This window comes from Kluyveromyces lactis, assembly GCF_000002515.2.
Source record: "Kluyveromyces lactis strain NRRL Y-1140 chromosome D complete sequence".
Lineage (NCBI taxonomy): Eukaryota > Fungi > Ascomycota > Saccharomycetes > Saccharomycetales > Saccharomycetaceae > Kluyveromyces > Kluyveromyces lactis.
Genome location: NC_006040.1, coordinates 153356 through 171023, shown reverse-complemented (window position 1 = coordinate 171023; position 17668 = coordinate 153356). Strand labels below are relative to the sequence as shown.

At 40.5% G+C, this 17668-nt stretch overlaps 10 protein-coding genes and 1 non-coding gene across 11 annotated transcripts; 6 read left to right on the top strand and 5 right to left on the bottom strand.

Moving 5' to 3' along the window:
* Window positions 1-8: 8 nt before the first annotated feature.
* On the top strand, window positions 9-3395 carry MDM1 (Mdm1p; the record flags this gene model as incomplete). Its single annotated transcript, XM_453155.1, has 1 exon — window positions 9-3395. The coding sequence occupies one exon, from the start codon at window positions 9-11 to the stop codon at window positions 3393-3395; it is 3387 nt and encodes a 1128-aa protein (XP_453155.1).
* On the bottom strand, window positions 3371-4609 carry RRN9 (Rrn9p; the record flags this gene model as incomplete). The annotated part of the gene is made up of 1 exon (XM_453154.1): window positions 3371-4609. The coding sequence occupies one exon, from the start codon at window positions 4607-4609 to the stop codon at window positions 3371-3373; it is 1239 nt and encodes a 412-aa protein (XP_453154.1).
* A 285-nt stretch (window positions 4610-4894) lies between these two features.
* On the top strand, window positions 4895-5707 carry SEC65 (RNA-binding signal recognition particle subunit SEC65; the record flags this gene model as incomplete). The annotated part of the gene is made up of 1 exon (XM_453153.1): window positions 4895-5707. The coding sequence occupies one exon, from the start codon at window positions 4895-4897 to the stop codon at window positions 5705-5707; it is 813 nt and encodes a 270-aa protein (XP_453153.1).
* A 112-nt stretch (window positions 5708-5819) lies between these two features.
* On the bottom strand, window positions 5820-6500 carry URA5 (orotate phosphoribosyltransferase URA5; the record flags this gene model as incomplete). The annotated part of the gene is made up of 1 exon (XM_453152.1): window positions 5820-6500. One exon carries the CDS (start codon window positions 6498-6500, stop codon window positions 5820-5822), a length of 681 nt encoding a protein of 226 aa, XP_453152.1.
* A 676-nt stretch (window positions 6501-7176) lies between these two features.
* KLLA0_D01881g (uncharacterized protein) lies at window positions 7177-8154 on the top strand (the record flags this gene model as incomplete). The annotated part of the gene is made up of 1 exon (XM_453151.1): window positions 7177-8154. The coding sequence occupies one exon, from the start codon at window positions 7177-7179 to the stop codon at window positions 8152-8154; it is 978 nt and encodes a 325-aa protein (XP_453151.1).
* A 126-nt stretch (window positions 8155-8280) lies between these two features.
* On the bottom strand, window positions 8281-9396 carry DSK2 (ubiquitin domain-containing protein DSK2; the record flags this gene model as incomplete). The annotated part of the gene is made up of 1 exon (XM_453150.1): window positions 8281-9396. The coding sequence occupies one exon, from the start codon at window positions 9394-9396 to the stop codon at window positions 8281-8283; it is 1116 nt and encodes a 371-aa protein (XP_453150.1).
* Window positions 9397-10017: 621 nt separating this feature from the next.
* On the top strand, window positions 10018-10788 carry DAT1 (Dat1p; the record flags this gene model as incomplete). Its single annotated transcript, XM_453149.1, has 1 exon — window positions 10018-10788. The coding sequence occupies one exon, from the start codon at window positions 10018-10020 to the stop codon at window positions 10786-10788; it is 771 nt and encodes a 256-aa protein (XP_453149.1).
* Window positions 10789-11107: 319 nt separating this feature from the next.
* CTK3 (Ctk3p) lies at window positions 11108-12178 on the top strand (the record flags this gene model as incomplete). Its single annotated transcript, XM_453148.1, has 1 exon — window positions 11108-12178. The coding sequence occupies one exon, from the start codon at window positions 11108-11110 to the stop codon at window positions 12176-12178; it is 1071 nt and encodes a 356-aa protein (XP_453148.1).
* A 443-nt stretch (window positions 12179-12621) lies between these two features.
* On the top strand, window positions 12622-15408 carry KLLA0_D01793g (uncharacterized protein; the record flags this gene model as incomplete). The annotated part of the gene is made up of 1 exon (XM_453147.1): window positions 12622-15408. The coding sequence occupies one exon, from the start codon at window positions 12622-12624 to the stop codon at window positions 15406-15408; it is 2787 nt and encodes a 928-aa protein (XP_453147.1).
* Window positions 15409-15664: 256 nt separating this feature from the next.
* COQ5 (2-hexaprenyl-6-methoxy-1,4-benzoquinone methyltransferase) lies at window positions 15665-16579 on the bottom strand (the record flags this gene model as incomplete). Its single annotated transcript, XM_453146.1, has 1 exon — window positions 15665-16579. One exon carries the CDS (start codon window positions 16577-16579, stop codon window positions 15665-15667), a length of 915 nt encoding a protein of 304 aa, XP_453146.1.
* A 295-nt stretch (window positions 16580-16874) lies between these two features.
* On the bottom strand, window positions 16875-16996 carry KLLA0_D01727r. The gene is made up of 2 exons: window positions 16960-16996; window positions 16875-16911 (listed from the first exon to the last, which is right to left on the bottom strand). It is a non-coding gene; the product is annotated as a tRNA-Pro (tRNA).
* Window positions 16997-17668: the final 672 nt, after the last annotated feature.

Sequence of the window (17668 nt, the reverse complement as noted above, 5' to 3'; positions counted from 1 at the left end):
ATTTCTAAATGCCCAGTTTCAAGTGGCATGTTTTGTTCGTGGTTCCCTTCTTCTTGGGGTGGGGGGAGTGTTTGTTTGTCCTATCGGTTGCGTCTCTTTTGTCAATCATTTGGATATATCTTGCATTAAATGAACAACCTCGGGTGCTCCCAACAAAACCAACGCTAAGGTTCACAGGTGATAAACCTATTACCAAAACTTCAGATGATGATAATTTTGCCGGTCAAGAAGCCTTGTTCCCCAATAACGAAGCATTATCAAAAGAAATTGATATCTTACTCAATAACATCATCAGCAATTTCATTTTATCCTGGTTTGGATCAATCAGTGAATCAGACAAATTTCCCAATACTGTGAAATCGGTGTTAAAAGAGGCCATAATACGATTTTCGATTGCTCTCTCAGATGTTGACCTTTGTGAGTTGATGATTTTAAGAATACTACCTTTATTGACGAAACATTACACTACCTTCTATATATCTCAAGAGAGCATCACAAGTAGCGTTGCTATAGACAAACCTGAACAAAATGTGGATTTAGCTGTAGCAGTGGAATTCAATAAGCAGTACCGTATCCATAAGGATCTATCTCTCACTTTGAGTCAGGAAAGTCTTTCTGAGGATGTACAAAATTATTCCCGGAAAAGAGCTAAAGAGTTGCTATCGATTCTTGTTGATCCCAAGGAGTTAGAATCACCTTTTGTCAGGACAATTCTAAGAGAAGTTGTGGCGTGTTCGGTTCTTCAGCCACTCGTTTCAAGGATTGCGACTCCAGATTTCTGGAACACTAAATTGATCGATATTTGTTCTCAAGTCTTAAAGGAAAGGTCCCAAGTCACCGAGCTCCGAGCTGTACTATCTAAAACGATTGAAGCTGATGATGAAAATTGTCTGGATAATGAAAGTCTTGCGAAAAGTGGTACTATTGATGTAACGAATGTTCATGGAACAGATGATGATTACGAATGTTTCTTAAAGCAGTTGAGTTGTCTCACGGAAGTCAGCCAATTAAATATCCTCAAGGTTAAGTTATGGATTGATGCACTACAAATACGATGCGTACCGAATGAAGGAGAAGTATCCTCAAAGTCTTTTCAAAAAAAGCACGCTTTGTTTAATAAGAGGATTGAATTGGCATTGAATCTAATATACAGCAAGCTTGCATATCTAAGCCCAAATGACCCACAGAGTAACCAGGCACACGATAATCTAGAGCAGCAATTACAATCCTTTGAGAAGTTTGTGGAAACGGTCACTGTTCAAGATGTGCTTACGAATGTTTCCTCTTTGAAGTTCTTTTCGGCATTCCTTGAACCACAAACAGATCAATCAGGAATAATTGCTTTACAGCTGTGGTCCTTTATCGAAAGGAAACGGAATCCGTTAGAAGATATATCTAATGATGAGATACAAATTGATACTTCCAAAAATGGCAATAAACATTTAAGAGAACTTGAGCAACAATTTTTCAGCTCTCCTATTTCTCGAGCACACATTGAGGAATTGGATTCTAATAGCGTCAAAACGATTATTGATTTTTTGAAGGAAAGGGATGATACTCCTTCCGTAACAGAGTCACAGTTTGACAAATCAGTAGAGGCTCGTAGATGCATGTTGTTGTTACAGAAATCGGCTCTTAAAATATTAGCCGAAAAATGGTACCCTATATTCAAAGACTCTGATAATTTTTATCAGATGTTGGCTGATAGCGATTTTATAAAGGCTCATAATATAGCCACTCAAGCGTCAAATACTTTGAACAATGATTTTCCAACGGACACCGTGAGGGTAATCACACATGGTAATTTAGGCAAAGCGTTAGATGACATTTTAAACAATAACGATGTGAGCACCACCGATGCTATTTCAAGTTTGAAAACTCCTAAGAAATCGTACTCTAATATTTTCGGTGCGCGAGAGAAATCTTTGTTCGATGATGAACTATTTGGAGATACCTCCGTACAAGAGGACGAAGAAACCTCTGAATTGAACTCGGTATCGTTTTACCCTTATTCGATTGCAAACAGTAGTCTAGAAAGCTTGAACGGATCAAGCAAGCAGGAAAATGGCAGTTATAATGATACGTCTATCTTGAATTCTTTAAATTTGAAGGAGGAAATAGGTAATTTGGTTTTATCAATTGATACACTTAAAAAGCAGCTGGAGCTTCTACATCATTTGATATTGAAGGCGGAGCTAACTAATAATCAAACGAGACTGATATTGTTGAAGAAATCGGAAAGAACACTTAGAAGAGAACTGGAATACAAAGAATTGCTTAAACAACAGCATATGGTTCATGAGAACGCTAATATTTTATATGGCAGGGCAAAACTTTGTATTAAATCTTATTTGACTGATGTGTCTCTTGAAGATGGTAAAGAAACTGTTTACTATTTGATAAATGTACAGCATATCTTCAACAACCAGTTAGTTACGTGGGATATACCTCGAAGATTCAGCGAATTCTACAGGTTGAACTCCTACTTGAAGAAGAAGTATCCGGGGGTGGTAAGCTATTTGCAAAATTCTAATGGCTTCCCGGAGAGAGTAAAAATGTCATTAAAGTATCATGTATCGAAAACATTATTGTATGAAGAAAGAAGAAAAAGACTCGAATACTACATGCAGGAATTGTTAAAAATACGTGAGGTTTGTCAAGATGAATACTTTAGAAAATATTTGACGGATGTTTCCAACACTTTTAAGGTTAAAGAGAATTTGGAAGAAGATGTTGAGGATAAGAGAAGATCAATGGTTCTTTTAAAGACGGACAACACCGTTGGAGAAGTTACAAATGTATCAGCAGGGAGATTTGATGATCCCAAAAGTTTCTCAGATGAATTAGATTTCTTTGAGGACGAGAGAAATTTCCATTCGGGAGCAAATGGTAGCAACAATACAGGAACCTTAGTGAAACCCATATGTGAGTTGTTCATTTCTTTTTTTGCTCTAAACCAGTCCAATACCGGTTGGCTAAGAGGAAGGGCTATCATAGTTGTATTACAAAGATTATTGGGTAGCACTATTGAGAAATATATCAAAGATGTTATACAACGAATCAGATCACCAGAGAAAGTAACACTCCTTATCTCTAAACTTAATTCCATACTTTGGGTAGATGATATATTCTTCAAGAGCAGCAGCATTCCACAGCCATCAGCCAGGACCGAAGGTGAAATTATCCGAACCAGTACAGAATCGCAGGCGATGCTTGAAAGGTTTATGGTAGAGACTTGCGGGAAAGTGGTCGGCACAATGTATGCGAGCAATGCAGGATATAGATTACATTCAATGCTACAGAACGAGTATTTAAATGTTAGTTTGATGCTCGAGATTATGGATGTCATGTTTGATGAGATTAAACGAATTCAATCCAAGTCTCCAGGTCCATAATCCGAGTCAATATTTAGTGAAACTATATTTTTATTGTTGTTCTTATCTCTCTTCTTGATTCTTCTTCGAGGTTTGTTGGATTGCTCACTCGAGTTTTGGTGATTCAAGACCGTGAAGAACATTTTCTTGTCCCTCGCAAACTCATCCTTCCTAAGTAGGAGCCTTGTCTCTCTTCTCACTACAGGATCATTATTACGATCCTTGATAATTCGTTTCATATCAACGAACGATTTCACGTCTTTCTTACCACTGTTTTCTTTCTTCTTAATGTTCTCTTCGAGCTTTGTATGATCTTGTGGATCATCATCTGATTGTTCCGAGTCCGAGTTGCCCAGGTTCACCTGAGAGAACCTGTCCAAGTATGCATCCGGGAGTACAAACTGCGATTTGTCCATAGTCTTCGGCAGATCTTGAAATAAATCAATGGCCCGCAAATATTGTCGAGACATATCTTCCCCAGTCTCACAGCCGTGCACAATTATGTCCTTGTAATCGTACTTTTCTTTACTTCTGGTCGTCACTGCTTCAGTATTGCCTATGGTGGTACTCTTTAATTTGATCTCAGGCTCACTAGGAATTGTCGATAACGTGACAGTGTTGGTCTCAGCTGCATCCAAATGCAAAGATCCAATAAACCTATCCACCTTGAACAGTAGGTTTTGAAATATATCATCTGGTAAATCCATTTCGTTGACGTCCAGCGCCGTATCATTTACGCCAAGTATCTCACTGTCATTTTCATCGACAATTGTATTTGGATCCTCAATCTGACCCTCATCGGCGGTCTTATTTTCAGTTTGTTGGCCCATTACCGAACTCTCTTTGAGTTTCTGCTGCCAGAACGCATTGAGTTCTCCATATAACATCTCTGTCGCATGGTTCAACGATGACTGGTCCAATTGACCCGGTTGTACCCCTTTCCTATGAATACCGCCTATATTTTCAGAGGCGAGACACCCTGCTTGATCTTCATATATATCGGATGTATTGGGGTCGATTATTGAATTTCTGCTCGGCCACGCGGTCCAATCTTCTTTCAAGACGGTCTTCACAAACGTCTCGGTACGTAATATGTTCTTCTCATCCTTATTCGCTCTATACAATAAGTGTTTCAATAGATGCGCAGAGTATAAATGTACTGAAAGATCATTCCTTTGTTCTTGATCTAGCGTTGCTAACAGATCTATGGCATCACGGGCCAGTTGTGAGTCCATTTTACCGAAACAAAACCGAATAAAAAGGGACCGGTACAATGTTAGCTACCCACTTGAAGTCCAGCGGCTACAATTGCTATGAACTCAATCATTAGTAGCTGTTTGGATTCATGTTAGTTGATCCTCTTTAGTTCTCTATCCCTACTAAACCTTTAAATTCAATTGAAAATTTTTGATGAGCTTTAAACAGTGGATAAGAACGACCACTTCAAAGAGTTGGAAACAAAGCAGCATCAACCAAGCAATAGTTAAGGCTACAGTATTTGTTAGGGATATTTACACACAATGCCTGTGATTGAAGAGATCGATGATATCGATGATATCGATAATTTAGAGATGGATCTCGCAGAATTGGACTCCACGATGAAGACACCAGTGGCACCAAAGATCGTACCCACTGTGGTTAGATCGCAAGATCAAGAAGAAGAAGCATATTCTGCTGCAATTTCTGGTAATGCAGGCAGCGGTAGTGGGTTCAATTTTGTTAATAGCACCACCGGTCAAGTGGAAAAGAGTCATTCTTTGACTAAAGAAGAGCTGGATGAGATCAAAGAATTCCAGATGTTGTATCCATGTTATTTCGACACTAGAAGGACGCATGCCCAAGGGAGACGTGCTCCAAAAGATCTTTGTGTGGAGAACCCATTGGCCAAGACGATAGCAGATGCTGCCAGATCGCTTGGAATTCCATCAATATTCGAAGGATCAAAGACACATCCACAAGATTTTGGTAATCCGGGAAGAGTACGTGTGTTGATCAAGGAAAATGGAAAACCATTTGTGAGTGGAATCGATAACAAGCGAGTATTGATGAAGCGTATTGGAGAGTACTTGAAGAGCCATCCTACAACACTTGAGAGTGTAAAACAGCTTCCATATGGACCAGATTTTGATAACGTAGAACCGAAGAAGATTCCTTTATTGAAGGGAACAGCAATGAATGACATCGTGCCATTGCATAGTCCATACTTGACACAGCATCCAATGACAAAATCGCTATATGATGCTCCTCCACCTCCGCCTCCCGCGCAGCAGGTATCTGCACCAGAGAAACAAATGAAGATGCCAAAGAACAAGTTCCGTGTAGTAAGACGTTAATGGAATACTTCTGTCATTTTTATCACCAAATATCTAAACAAGAAGCGGCGTTTCCCAGTGTCTGTTTTAAATATGTATAATTATATATGTTAAGATAGATTCGAGGGTGATATTATGCAGATGCACCATAAGTTTGACGGTATTGTTCCATCTTTTCCCTTTCTTCCACAGAGATTCTGCCATCCAAGTAGCTGATAATGTTTGACAGGTTGACAATACTTAAAACTGGGATGTCATATCTCTTAGAAACAGATTGAGTAGCACTTAGAACTTCGGTGTCTTCGGTGTTAACCACCTCTTGTCTGTCTAATGCGATAATGGATCCAACAACTTTGCCTTCTTCCTTGGCAATGATCTCAAACGCTTCGTTGATTGCAGTTCCTGCAGTCATGACATCGTCGATGATCAAGATTTTTTGGTCCTTTAGTGCAGCACCAACGATATTACCACCTTCACCATGGTCCTTGGCTTCCTTTCTGTTGAAGGCATACTTCACATCTTGGAATTTCGAACCACCGATTTCAGCTAACTTCACACAAACGATCGATGCTAATGGAATACCTTTGTAAGCGGGACCGAAGATGACATCGAACTTCAATTCAGATTGGATAATGGCAATTGCATAAGCAGTGGCTAAGTTTGAAAGCAACTTACCGGTGTTGAAGAGTCCTAAATTGAAGAAGTATGGTGATACTCTACCGGATTTCAAAGTAAATTCACCGAATCTTAAAGCTTTTGACTCAATGGCCAGTTCTAAAAAGTTCTTTTGATAATCTTCCAATGCTGTTGGCATCTTTGAACAGGTGATTAATGGCGGATATAGTAATACGGTAATGCCTCGCAGGGGTCGTTTATACCAGGGATTTCTCAACAATAACCTAGTGGTACTGCTTTAAAAGAGAAAGAGAGGATTGGTCCTTCTATTAGATAGAAAATCAGCAAAATTAATGCGAGAAAAGGGATATTAAACGCTTTCTGCAAACAGAATCCTGTATTTACACCCACCGAACGTCACTGCGATGCTCTGATAGCTCGGGTTCACATGTATCTTCCTGATCCTGTTGAAGACCTGCCGAAATTTTAGTTGAAAAGTTGATGAAATTTCGATGACCGAAAGCAGTTTGATATGCGGTGTACGGGTGCGCTGATGCTACAGAATAATTACCGTAAACCATTCCACAAGCGCCCAATGTTTGATCTTGAACTAATCGTAGGTGTGGTCAACCTGCTTTATGTTATGCTACGGCTATTGGTTCGATATCGGGCCTGTGGCTAATGTTATATCCCAGTTTATCCTGTTTTCCAACTTCTTCATCTGATCCTGATAAGGCAAAATCAATTTGATAATCGCGGGTTTCTAAATTGAATTAGACTGGTGCACTGGAGGGAACATACAGGATAAAAAGCTTGCTCTCTGTAAAACTGGAAAGAAGTCTTGGATAATCGGTGCTGGAATAATACTGTGTATCATGGATACCAAATTGAAAGAAAGAGTAGACCAATTAAGTCGGTATTTGGACGGTGAAGATCGAATAAAAGTCGATAAGTACATGACACGATGGATTGAGAAGATGTCAAGAGCATCTTCACGGGTCAACAAATACCGGTACAAAACTAGAACCGTACGATTAGATAGTGCCAAATTTTCTGTGGCTCCTTATGAGCGGGTTCTTGATACTTTGGGTGAATCTTATAAAGGCATAGACGTTTTCAATAGAGATGAGTTTCATAGGGCGTTAGAACGAATGGTACAGACGACTAAGACAGAGGCGATATTTTGGGACTCGCAATATGTGAATCCCATCACTATCTTGGCTCACGGGCTTCGCATTGAGTTTTGTGATGGGTCTGTTGTAACACTGAAGTGTGATAGTTGCAAAGAAACATTGTCATTAGACCTTTGCGATTCGGAGTTCAACCAGCAGTATGCATCACATTTGTTAACAATGCACAAATCCGTTTGTTTTTGGCATACTAGCAGTGTTCCGTTGGACATTGTATACTATGTGAATAAGAGCAGTGTCATTTATGAGATTGAGAGGATTAAGATCCAATGGGCGCGGTATTCTGGGTTATCTGATAGATTTAAGTCATGGCAGCTGGGGTTTCCGCTCCCAGAGAAGATCAAACTGCTTTGTGGATGGTTTGGATATCAATCTTTACAAAGTTCGGATATTGCTCTTTTGTATGTGCTACTTAGAGGATACGCTCCCGTTGATGGTCAATCTGAAACAGATTTTGGGATCTTACAATGTGTTGGATCGTACTTAACAGTTGATGTGAAGCAAGTGCTGTGTAATTCCGATTTCAACGGACATCCTAAATGGAGTTCACATTATGATCAGGATACTATTCTCGACTTACTCTATGATACTCTGATCGAGATCCCTGATGAGTCAATGCAAGGCAGAATCTCACGGTTGAAAAGGATTATCACTAAATGGTGATGCCGAAGGCTTTAAATATACAAATAGTACATAACTGAGATGATGATAGATATACAATTGCATACGAAGCGATATGGGTCACATCAGGAGCAAAGGCCTAGAGGGGAGTGGATACAAAGGAAACCATTACACGTCGCCGTTCAACAATGCGTCAAGAGCACCCTGGACAGATCCTCCGGCACGTCTTAGAGCAGCAACATTTCTATCGAAATCAAAGAATCCCATATCGTTTAGTTGTCTGAGTTGAGACTCGTAACGTTCTTCCGGTGGTCTGTTATCTACAGCTGGAGCAGCACCGGTGGCGTTGGAGTTCCCACCGAACATACTAGCTAAAAGCTCTTGGTTGAACTGAGGTTGTTGACCACCTGGGAATAATCCAGCGAAGGGATTAGCTGCTGCGGCATTTCCTGGAGTCGCACCGAATAAACCTGCAAATGGGTTAGCTTGGCCTGTTGAAGATGCTGCAGCACCTGTTGCTGCACTATCGGCATCATTTGTACTAGTTTCATTAGCCCCACCAGCCCCACTAGCACTACCTGGCGCAGGAAATGCAGAAGCGGCACCATCTGGAGACATACCCATCGAGTTGGCCATTTGCATTGACTGTCTAATCATCTGAGGGTCTGTCATCATTTGTCTAAAGAAGGGGCTCTGTAACATATCTCTTGCTCTCGGACCCAAAGCCTGTAATTGGGGGTTCTGTTGGATCAAGAAGTCGACCATTTGTGGATTACTCAACATTTCATTCATTTGAGATTGGAAGATGGGGTTCTCTAACATTTGTAGCATGGATTCGGGATTGGCGCCGTTACTGCTGTTCAGGCCACCGTCTGGACCAAACATATCAGCTGAGGGCAAATTGGCGAGACCTGCATAACGGGCACCAGTCAAATCAGCCAATGGGTTAAATCCACCAGTCTGACCAGCAGAAATGTTGGAAGGAGCTGCTGAGTTAGTTGCAGCTGGTGATGCTGCACTGCCAGTTGTTGTACTGCCGGTTGTCGCAGCGGATGCACCACCAGACTTCACCATATGCACAGAATGGCCATCCTGGATTTTGTAAGATTCAACGGTCTCTGTATCTTTCAAAATCTTCCCGGAATAAATCAAACGCTGGTTATCGGCAGGAACACCACTTACACCACTGATAGTCTCCTTAAATGCACGAATTGTAGCAGCACTTTCGATTTCAACCGTCCAATTGTTCTGTCCAGACTTGACATGAACGCTAATCTGTGACATTTTTAACACTGAAAAACTCTCGCTAATATCTAGCAGCCAAAACAGGGGGGAAAGGTACTAAGTACTTAGAAAGTGATCGGTCTTCAAAGGTACAACCTGAAGTTTACAACCAAACATTGGCTTTTCTGTATCTTTAAGTTGTCAGTTAACAAGGAATTGAGTTGAAATTTCCTTTTGAAATCATTTTATTAAGATCGAAAAGTGAAGACAGAGAAAACGAGAACTCAAAATGGGAAGGAATGGCAAGTAAAGGGCCATTATTGATAAGCCTGGGTAAGATACTTTATAGTAGTTTATATTTGTAGATACTAGCACCTGTTAATCGCTTGAAATGGGGGTTTTTCGGCCGGAAACAATAGATTTGAAGGTATTACATGTATTGCAGCCATGTATAAAACTGATTTGTTTTAATCACGTGACGCAGCTTCACCAAAAATTTAATTTCAAATCGAAACGAAAAGCTTCGAAACGAAACACAGAGATCAACACCAAGGCAAGGAATTAGATTAAGTTTGAGAAGCTGGAGTGAGGGTTAGTCAGACAGGTTCAGCTGTGAATATCTTGTAAGAGATATCAGGTGGATATCAGGTGAATACCAGGTGTGTACGGAAACGGAAAGAAATGGCAAAAAAACTGAGTGATGGACGGAAACCTGGGAGTGGACGTAAACCTGGACGAGCCAAGACTTTGGCAGAAGGGCGGAAGCCCGGCAGTGGGCGCAAGAAGGGGTCTAAGAACCTTGGAATCAGTAATGGGGCTGTTAATGCTACTGGTAGTGGGACGCGCCGCTCACGTAGCTCGTCACAGCACTACGGGATGGACCACTCATCGTCGTCTGCCTCTTCCCCAACTATAGCTATGGCTACTTCTTTGCTGCTTCAACAGCAGCAACAGTTTCATAACGGGCAGGCTCACTATGCTGCTCCGCACCGTATAATGAAACGGGGCACAGCGGATAGCGCAAATTCGAGTTCTAATTCAAGCTCGAATTCAGATCCAGTATCGAAACGAGATAGAGAACTTATCGACGCCTTGAACAAGCTCTCACGTTGCAAATCACCTCCACAGTCGCCTGATCCAATGCAGACGGCTAAATTACCCATGCTCTCGTCGTTCTGGGGTTCGGTGGATGTCCCACTGCGACAAGAACATGAGCAACAGCTTCAGCATCAACTCCAACTCCAGCTGCAGCTCCAACACCAACTGCAATTGCAACACCAGCACCAACAGATACATTCACAACAAAACTCACTTAATAGTAACAACTCTCACCAGCAGATTCCAGGTGTCATGTGGCCCAATACGCCGCCGCCTCAAGTCGCTAGTTCTTCTTCATCATTGCACCAGAACAACCCTTCAGCTCATCCTTCTGACTTAAACTCTTCTCACTGACCTGACATATGTGTATAACAATCTGTATATTATACTATATTGTATTGAATGTACATATATTTAACGTATTATTAGTATCCATCGTTTTTCACAGAGCTTTTGGTCAACCGTTAATTATCTTTGGCCAAGCTTTTCATTTAACAATGTTGTTCAGTTTCCATCTTTAAAGATCTAATTCATGCCCGTAAATATAAACTTATCATTATGGAAAAGATGAACAAGAGACATATCTAGAGGAACAGAGAGAAACACAAGACACACCGACTAGACAAACCCACAGAAGTGCGTAAACACACATTGCTACAACTAATAGGCTAATATGGACGCATTTGAGGCTAGGTTACGATTTGTGGATGTCATTAAACACTTACACAAGACTCTTCATAAGAAAAGAGAGACATCGCCTGGCGCAGATGGAGACTCTACGATCAGTGCAGCTGCAATGGCAATAGCAGGCTCAACTGGAACAGGAGCAGCGGGTAGTAACGGGAATGCTTCTGCCTCGGGAAGTAGCTCGTCTCTGCTGCAAGACCCTGTACAATTTTATTTGAAGCACTACGAGCACCATTTTGAAGATTTCCATCAGTGCTTCTTTCTAACGACAGCAAATATGGACTCGTTGGACCGTTTGAACGTATTGATATACTGGAGCAGGATTATTTCATCTCTCTGGTCTCGGTGTCTGAAGAACATGGACGAGCAATGGAATATCCAAGGGAAGGTCATGTTCGAGTATCTATTATTGGATTTGAATAGGATGATCGATTTAGTACTACCAAAAGAGGATTGGAAAGCGTTGACAAATTTGCCCGTAGCCATAGAGGTGATTCAGTTTATCTCTTCATTAGTCACCGGTAATTCCAGTGATATGGATGTATCAGAACAGAATCAGAACAGCATTGAAGAGTGCTGGAAATTGTTATCGCAGGATAGACAGGAAACGGTAAACCAGTTCAATCAGTTGGAATGGGACTGCATTGAGAAAAAACAATTTGCCGTTGGATTGGAATGGGTCCAGTACAGAAAACAATCACGATGCGACTCATCATTATTGCAGTGCCTTCAACTGCTTGTAGATAGAAGGCGCAAGGCGTTTATTTTACAAGAATGTTACAGGAAACATAGCGTTCTTGCGTTACCAATCTCTTCACAATTACAAACGCTTCTACATAGAATGGAAAACGACAGAGAACGACACAAGAAATCTAAGGAACACGAGTGGGTTATTGACCGCGCCACTATGACAGATACGCTAGAGTTTGATACTGTTTGGAACTCTTACGCATTAGGAATGAACAGAAATGATTATCAGAATATCAAAACTATTCAAGAGATTGCCCAACAAAGTTACATGTATCTAGACAATAGTACTCTTGGACAATCTAATTAGGATCCCATATAAATCTTATAGTCCATAAACACCTATGTAATCTATGGGATTTCCAGCATGGAGTAGGTAAACTCGTCTTTTCTTGTATTCTCTTCCTTCCTATGCTGTTTTTGGCATCATTTTTGTTAAAAGCGGAAGAAAGCGATGTTAAAGATAATCGAATGAAATCTTCGACACATAAACAGACATACACATCAGATCCCTTGCACAGAGTGAACAGGAAGGTGAGCTACCGGCATCGATTGTGGAATTAACCAAGACTATTCTGTCAGAGCACTGGATATTTACGTTTAAAGAAAGTTTTCTTTGGTGGAGAAAGTAGTAATCTATTTCGCTGTCCTTTTTATCGCAGCATAGGGCCTATCAATTAACGACCTGTTCACAAGCTTAGGACCTCACTCTCAATCTGTGGTAACAAAAAAGTATCCCAGCACCGTCATATTATGGGGTCCGATAAGAGACCACAGTTGAAGAAACAGCAGACCGAGGATGAGTCCATTTTGAGAGGTCGGGGAGCAACAAAGAATCCTTCTGGATCATCAAATCTCTTCTTCAGGAGTTCATCTGCATCAAATTTATTTCGGCTTCGAAAATCATTTGCTAATGGAGGCTCGAGCAGTAGTAGTAATTCTGCTATGGTATTAAAATCAGGACAATCGAAGTTGAAGAACGAGGACGGTAGTGAAGTTTCGGATACTCATCATATGATCGATGTTCTTCCCTCGTTTGAAATGTATAATGCTTTACATCGCAACATCCCACGAGGAAATGTAAACCCTGACCAGCATGATTTACCCCCCAGCTATCTAGAAGTGGAGTCACAGCGGCAAACGCCTGATTCATCTGACGGTACCACTGTCTCCCAACTTGATGAAATGTTCCTCTCCCCATCGCCTTCCTTATACGATGCCAACACTCGCGTTGGATCTTCACAGAGCCTTCAAAGCTTGAATACAGTATCCTCAGGGGTGTTACAAAACAGTTTACAAGCGTTGAGTACTAGATATGAGGCGATAATTGACGATTTGGATGATTCAGATAATATAAAGATCGAGAAGCTATACTCGTTACCGAAGGTGTCAACACCTATTGACGTTAATATTCGAATTCTTAAGAAGGCTACGAAACCCTGCGAAGAGAAACCTGAGGAAGAGTCCATATTAAAGGAGTATACTTCCGGGGATATTATCAACGGGTTTGTTGTTATAGAGAATAGATCTCAACATCCCCTTCGATTCGAAATGTTTTACGTTACGTTGGAAGGTTGTGCATGTGTCATTGATAAAAAACAAGGTAAACGTACTGTAAAGAGATTCCTTAGAATGGTGGATTTATCTGCAAGTTGGTCTTATTCGAATATTGATCTTGCCACGGGGTTCCAGTATGTTCCAGGAGATATCGATCAGGATGGATGTGTCTTGGGATTAAACAACGACAGATTCTTGCAGCCTGGCGTCCGTTATAAAAAATTCTTCACATTTAAGTTCCCAAATCAATTACTTGATATTTCATGCAAGCATGAGATGTTCTGCCATTGTCTTTTGCCGCCTAGCTTCGGGGTGGACAAGTATAAGCATCACGCTCGCTATTCAAATATTAAGTTGAATTCTATGCTTGGATATGGTCACTTGGGCACTAAAGGATCACCAATTTTGACTAATGATTTATGCAGCGATAATCTATCGGTGAGTTACACCATTGACGCACGAGTCGTTGGGAAAGATGCCAAACGTAATGAATTGACAATAATGAAGGAAAAAGAATATAATCTAAGGCTTATTCCATTCGGATTTTGCCAACCGTTAACAGGTGAAGGTGATCCACTCATTCAAATGAATGCATTGCAAAAACTAGTAGAGGAAAGAATGGATGCTTTAGAAAGAGTATTTAAGAGACTGGAGGCTGGAGAATGTATTACTGCTAATGATATCCATAGTACTGATTTGAGTGGAACAATAGACAATGACACAAATATCGATTCAAGAGAGATTTTGGACAGGAAATTAAACCAATTGCATATTGCCAACAGAATAGATCCAGACGCTGCTACATTTCCATTAAGAAATGTGAAGACCTCCAAAAGACATCAACATACCATCGTTTCTGAATTCCCGTATACGATAAAGCCAAAATCTAAGTCTAGAAATAAACTGAAGAAAAACATATTTAGTGGTCTTTATGGTAGCTCCTCTTCAACTACTGCTGCTGAAACGGAAACAGCAGCTTCAGCAACATCAACAACAGCATCATTAGCTTCAGAGTCAGTACCGTCATCATCATTAGTATCATCGGATACAATGAAATATGGCATCATAATGTTAGAATGCAAGGTACCCGAGGACGGATTACCATATATAAGACCCTCTTTACTGAAGAAAACGAACCAGTACCAAAACAAAAACAAGCACGACCAAGCGAATTGGGACTGTGCACAGTCTTCGTTCCTAGATGAGGAAATGAAAGTGTTGGACCATTTGAATATACATCTGAGATGTATTCAAGCCAACAGTAGTGTGTCCCATAAGCCACCGGAAATCCAAGCTGTTACCACGCAACTAATATGCATTACTTCTAAAGCGGTGAGCTCATTCCCTTTGAAACTAAATGCAGAACTGTTATTGAACACTGAGAAGATGAAAGGCATCACGGGAACTTTCCATGGCTACTTGCAAAAGGTTAAAGATTACAAACAAAAGTTCAAAAGCAATATTGATCAACTCACGGAACTATACAACAAATCAAAATCGACTATGAGCTCACACCAAGAAATTAGGTTCTCTGATTTTGTCACGCCTCAGTTGATGAATGATATAGAAAGTTTAGCCTCCTTGGTGATCGACGTAAAGAGTTTGAACAACATTTTCAAGAAGCAAGATCAGACTTTATCACATGCCAGCGATAAGATTTCAGGAGGCACTAATCTGCTGAGTTCAGATTCGGCTCCATTAAGTTTACAAGCTGCACTTTCTCACAGTAACCCACTGACTCAGGCCGAACTAATGAAGCAAGAGTTACTACATGAATGGATCGAAAGCAATGAAAAGGAATACAACAGAGAAGTGACAGTGAACCTAGTATTGGATACAGAAATTAAAGAAACCTTGGTTCCTACGTTTGAGAGTTGTTTATGTTCGAGAATGTACTGCGTAAGAGTGAATGTCAAATTTGAGAACAATATTGGAACAACCTCAATCGATGTTCCTGTAAGAATCAGATACTTAGAGTGTTGATTTTAAGTGTTTCCAAAATTTTTAGTATGCTAAAGTCTTATATATATATATATATCTGCTTACGTACTAATTGATAAACGAAATGGTACGTTTATGATTTTGCCCTTGTGTGAGTTTAATTATACTTTAGTTTATATGAGGACTACAAGGGAATACCTGTATGTGGGTTTCGTTATTTATTCTTTGGTGTGTATATGTACATATTTTACGTTCGTTGCTAAAGGTGAGAGGGAATTAGTTGTATATATTTCTTATTTCATGTCTTGATACCCCAATGAATGGCACAGATACCAAAAGACAGGTTTTCGTATCCGGCTGATTGGAACCCAGCCTTTTCGATCATGGACTTGAAATGTTCTTGGCTGGGGAATCTTTCAATGGATTCCACTAGATATTGGTATGAGTCATAATCGTTAGCGACCACTGAACCCATTACAGGCAAAACCTGCGCCCATCTTTGATAGATTAGATTTACCAATGGGTTATCGATTTTAGAGAATTCCAAACAGAAGAAGATTCCACCTGGCTTTAGCACTCTATAAGCTGTATTCAAACCCGCCTGAATATCGGTGAAATTTCTGATCCCGAAGGAAATTGTGTAGATATCCTTTGAATTCGATTCGATCTGATCTAACGTTTCACCATTTTGAACCAAAAAGGTCACACGAGGATCGTTGTAGTATTTACCTTGATCCATAGCTCTTTTCTCACCTTCTTTCAACATATCCGCATTGATATCAACAATGTGCATGGTTGACTCCACATCATGGAATTTCTGCTCAGCATGGTCCAACAACCCGAAAGCAATGTCCCCAGATCCACCTGCCACATCAATGAAATGCAATGGTTCCGTAGAGTTAGGTCTTTTACCTGCGTCTAACTTATTAATGAAATGGTCCTTCCATAGTCTATGGATCCCTAGAGACATCACGTCGTTCATCACATCGTACTTGGAAGCAACACTAGAAAACACGTTACCGACGAGTTTCTCTTTTTCCTCTTTCAACACAGTCCTCGACCCGAAGTGTGTTGTCGAATCACCACTGAAACCGTCACTGTTACTTTGTTTCTGGTTCAGTTGTACTCTAGCGTTTGAAAAACTTCTAAGACCCCCATTAATTCTAAGGGATTGGGCAAGACTCAATCTCGCTCTAGCCGATATCATAGACATCGTGTATTTTTGACAGTATATTCTATTAGTGTATTCTTCGAATAAAACTGAAACGGCTAAATGCACAGATAATTCAACGGAGAATGATAACTGTTGTAACTTTGAGCGCCCAGTGGAAGTAGACTATAGAGAAAAGCAGAACTATAGCAATCAATTGGCTGCAATAAGAGCATTGTCATTGTAGCTTTATGGTGCCTTATTTGGTAGGTGAAAAGAATTTTTACTTTTGTTGAAATACTTCAGGAAAGTAAACGAGGTCACGTGACTAAAAGTCTTGTTAGTCAAAAATAATTTCGGGGCGAGCTGGGAATTGAACCCAGGGCCTCTCGCATGCTTTGCAGTAGTTAAACTTCGTTTATCGAAGCTTCGCTAGGCTATTAACCCAAAGCGAGAATCATACCACTAGACCACACGCCCATATAAAATTAGTTGGATGTTAAGAAGAGAAGTGATTGATGTATTCCAAATGCAAAGTCATAGTATTTTTTTCCAAACAGCCTTGGCTGATACAGGCACTACAGCACTGAAAGCATAACAAATATTATGTGTACTCCTATGTTCGGTACCAATCCGATAATGTCGAGATGCATACAGGGTACCTAGATGCACAGCCTTCTGTAAATATCTGACACATATATATATATAAATATGTATATGTGTCAGATATTCCGTCATTGGGGGGATACATATTAAAAACTCTGGACAACTGGTAGCAGCCCAGAGAACACAATGAAGTATCTGCTTTTACTACTACTATTACTGTCCTCCATATGCACCTGTACCCCGATACTACCTGGCCCCTGCCCCAATGCAACTTCTATCCTGTATCCGATCTCTAATAAGAATTCTCGAATTCAATCTCTCATCGAGAGGGTACTTGTGGCCATAGAAAAGGAAACAGAAACTAATACTACCTCGACGACCTCAATTGAACCCACGACATGCGACGAAGTAACTTGGTATAATGTCGTATATCATGGATTATTTGGAGAGAAGCGGTTCTGCACTGATGTGTAAGACCTGCCTGCCAATACACCAGAGCATGATTTCTTTCCAATAATATGAATAATAATAATATGAGTATATTGT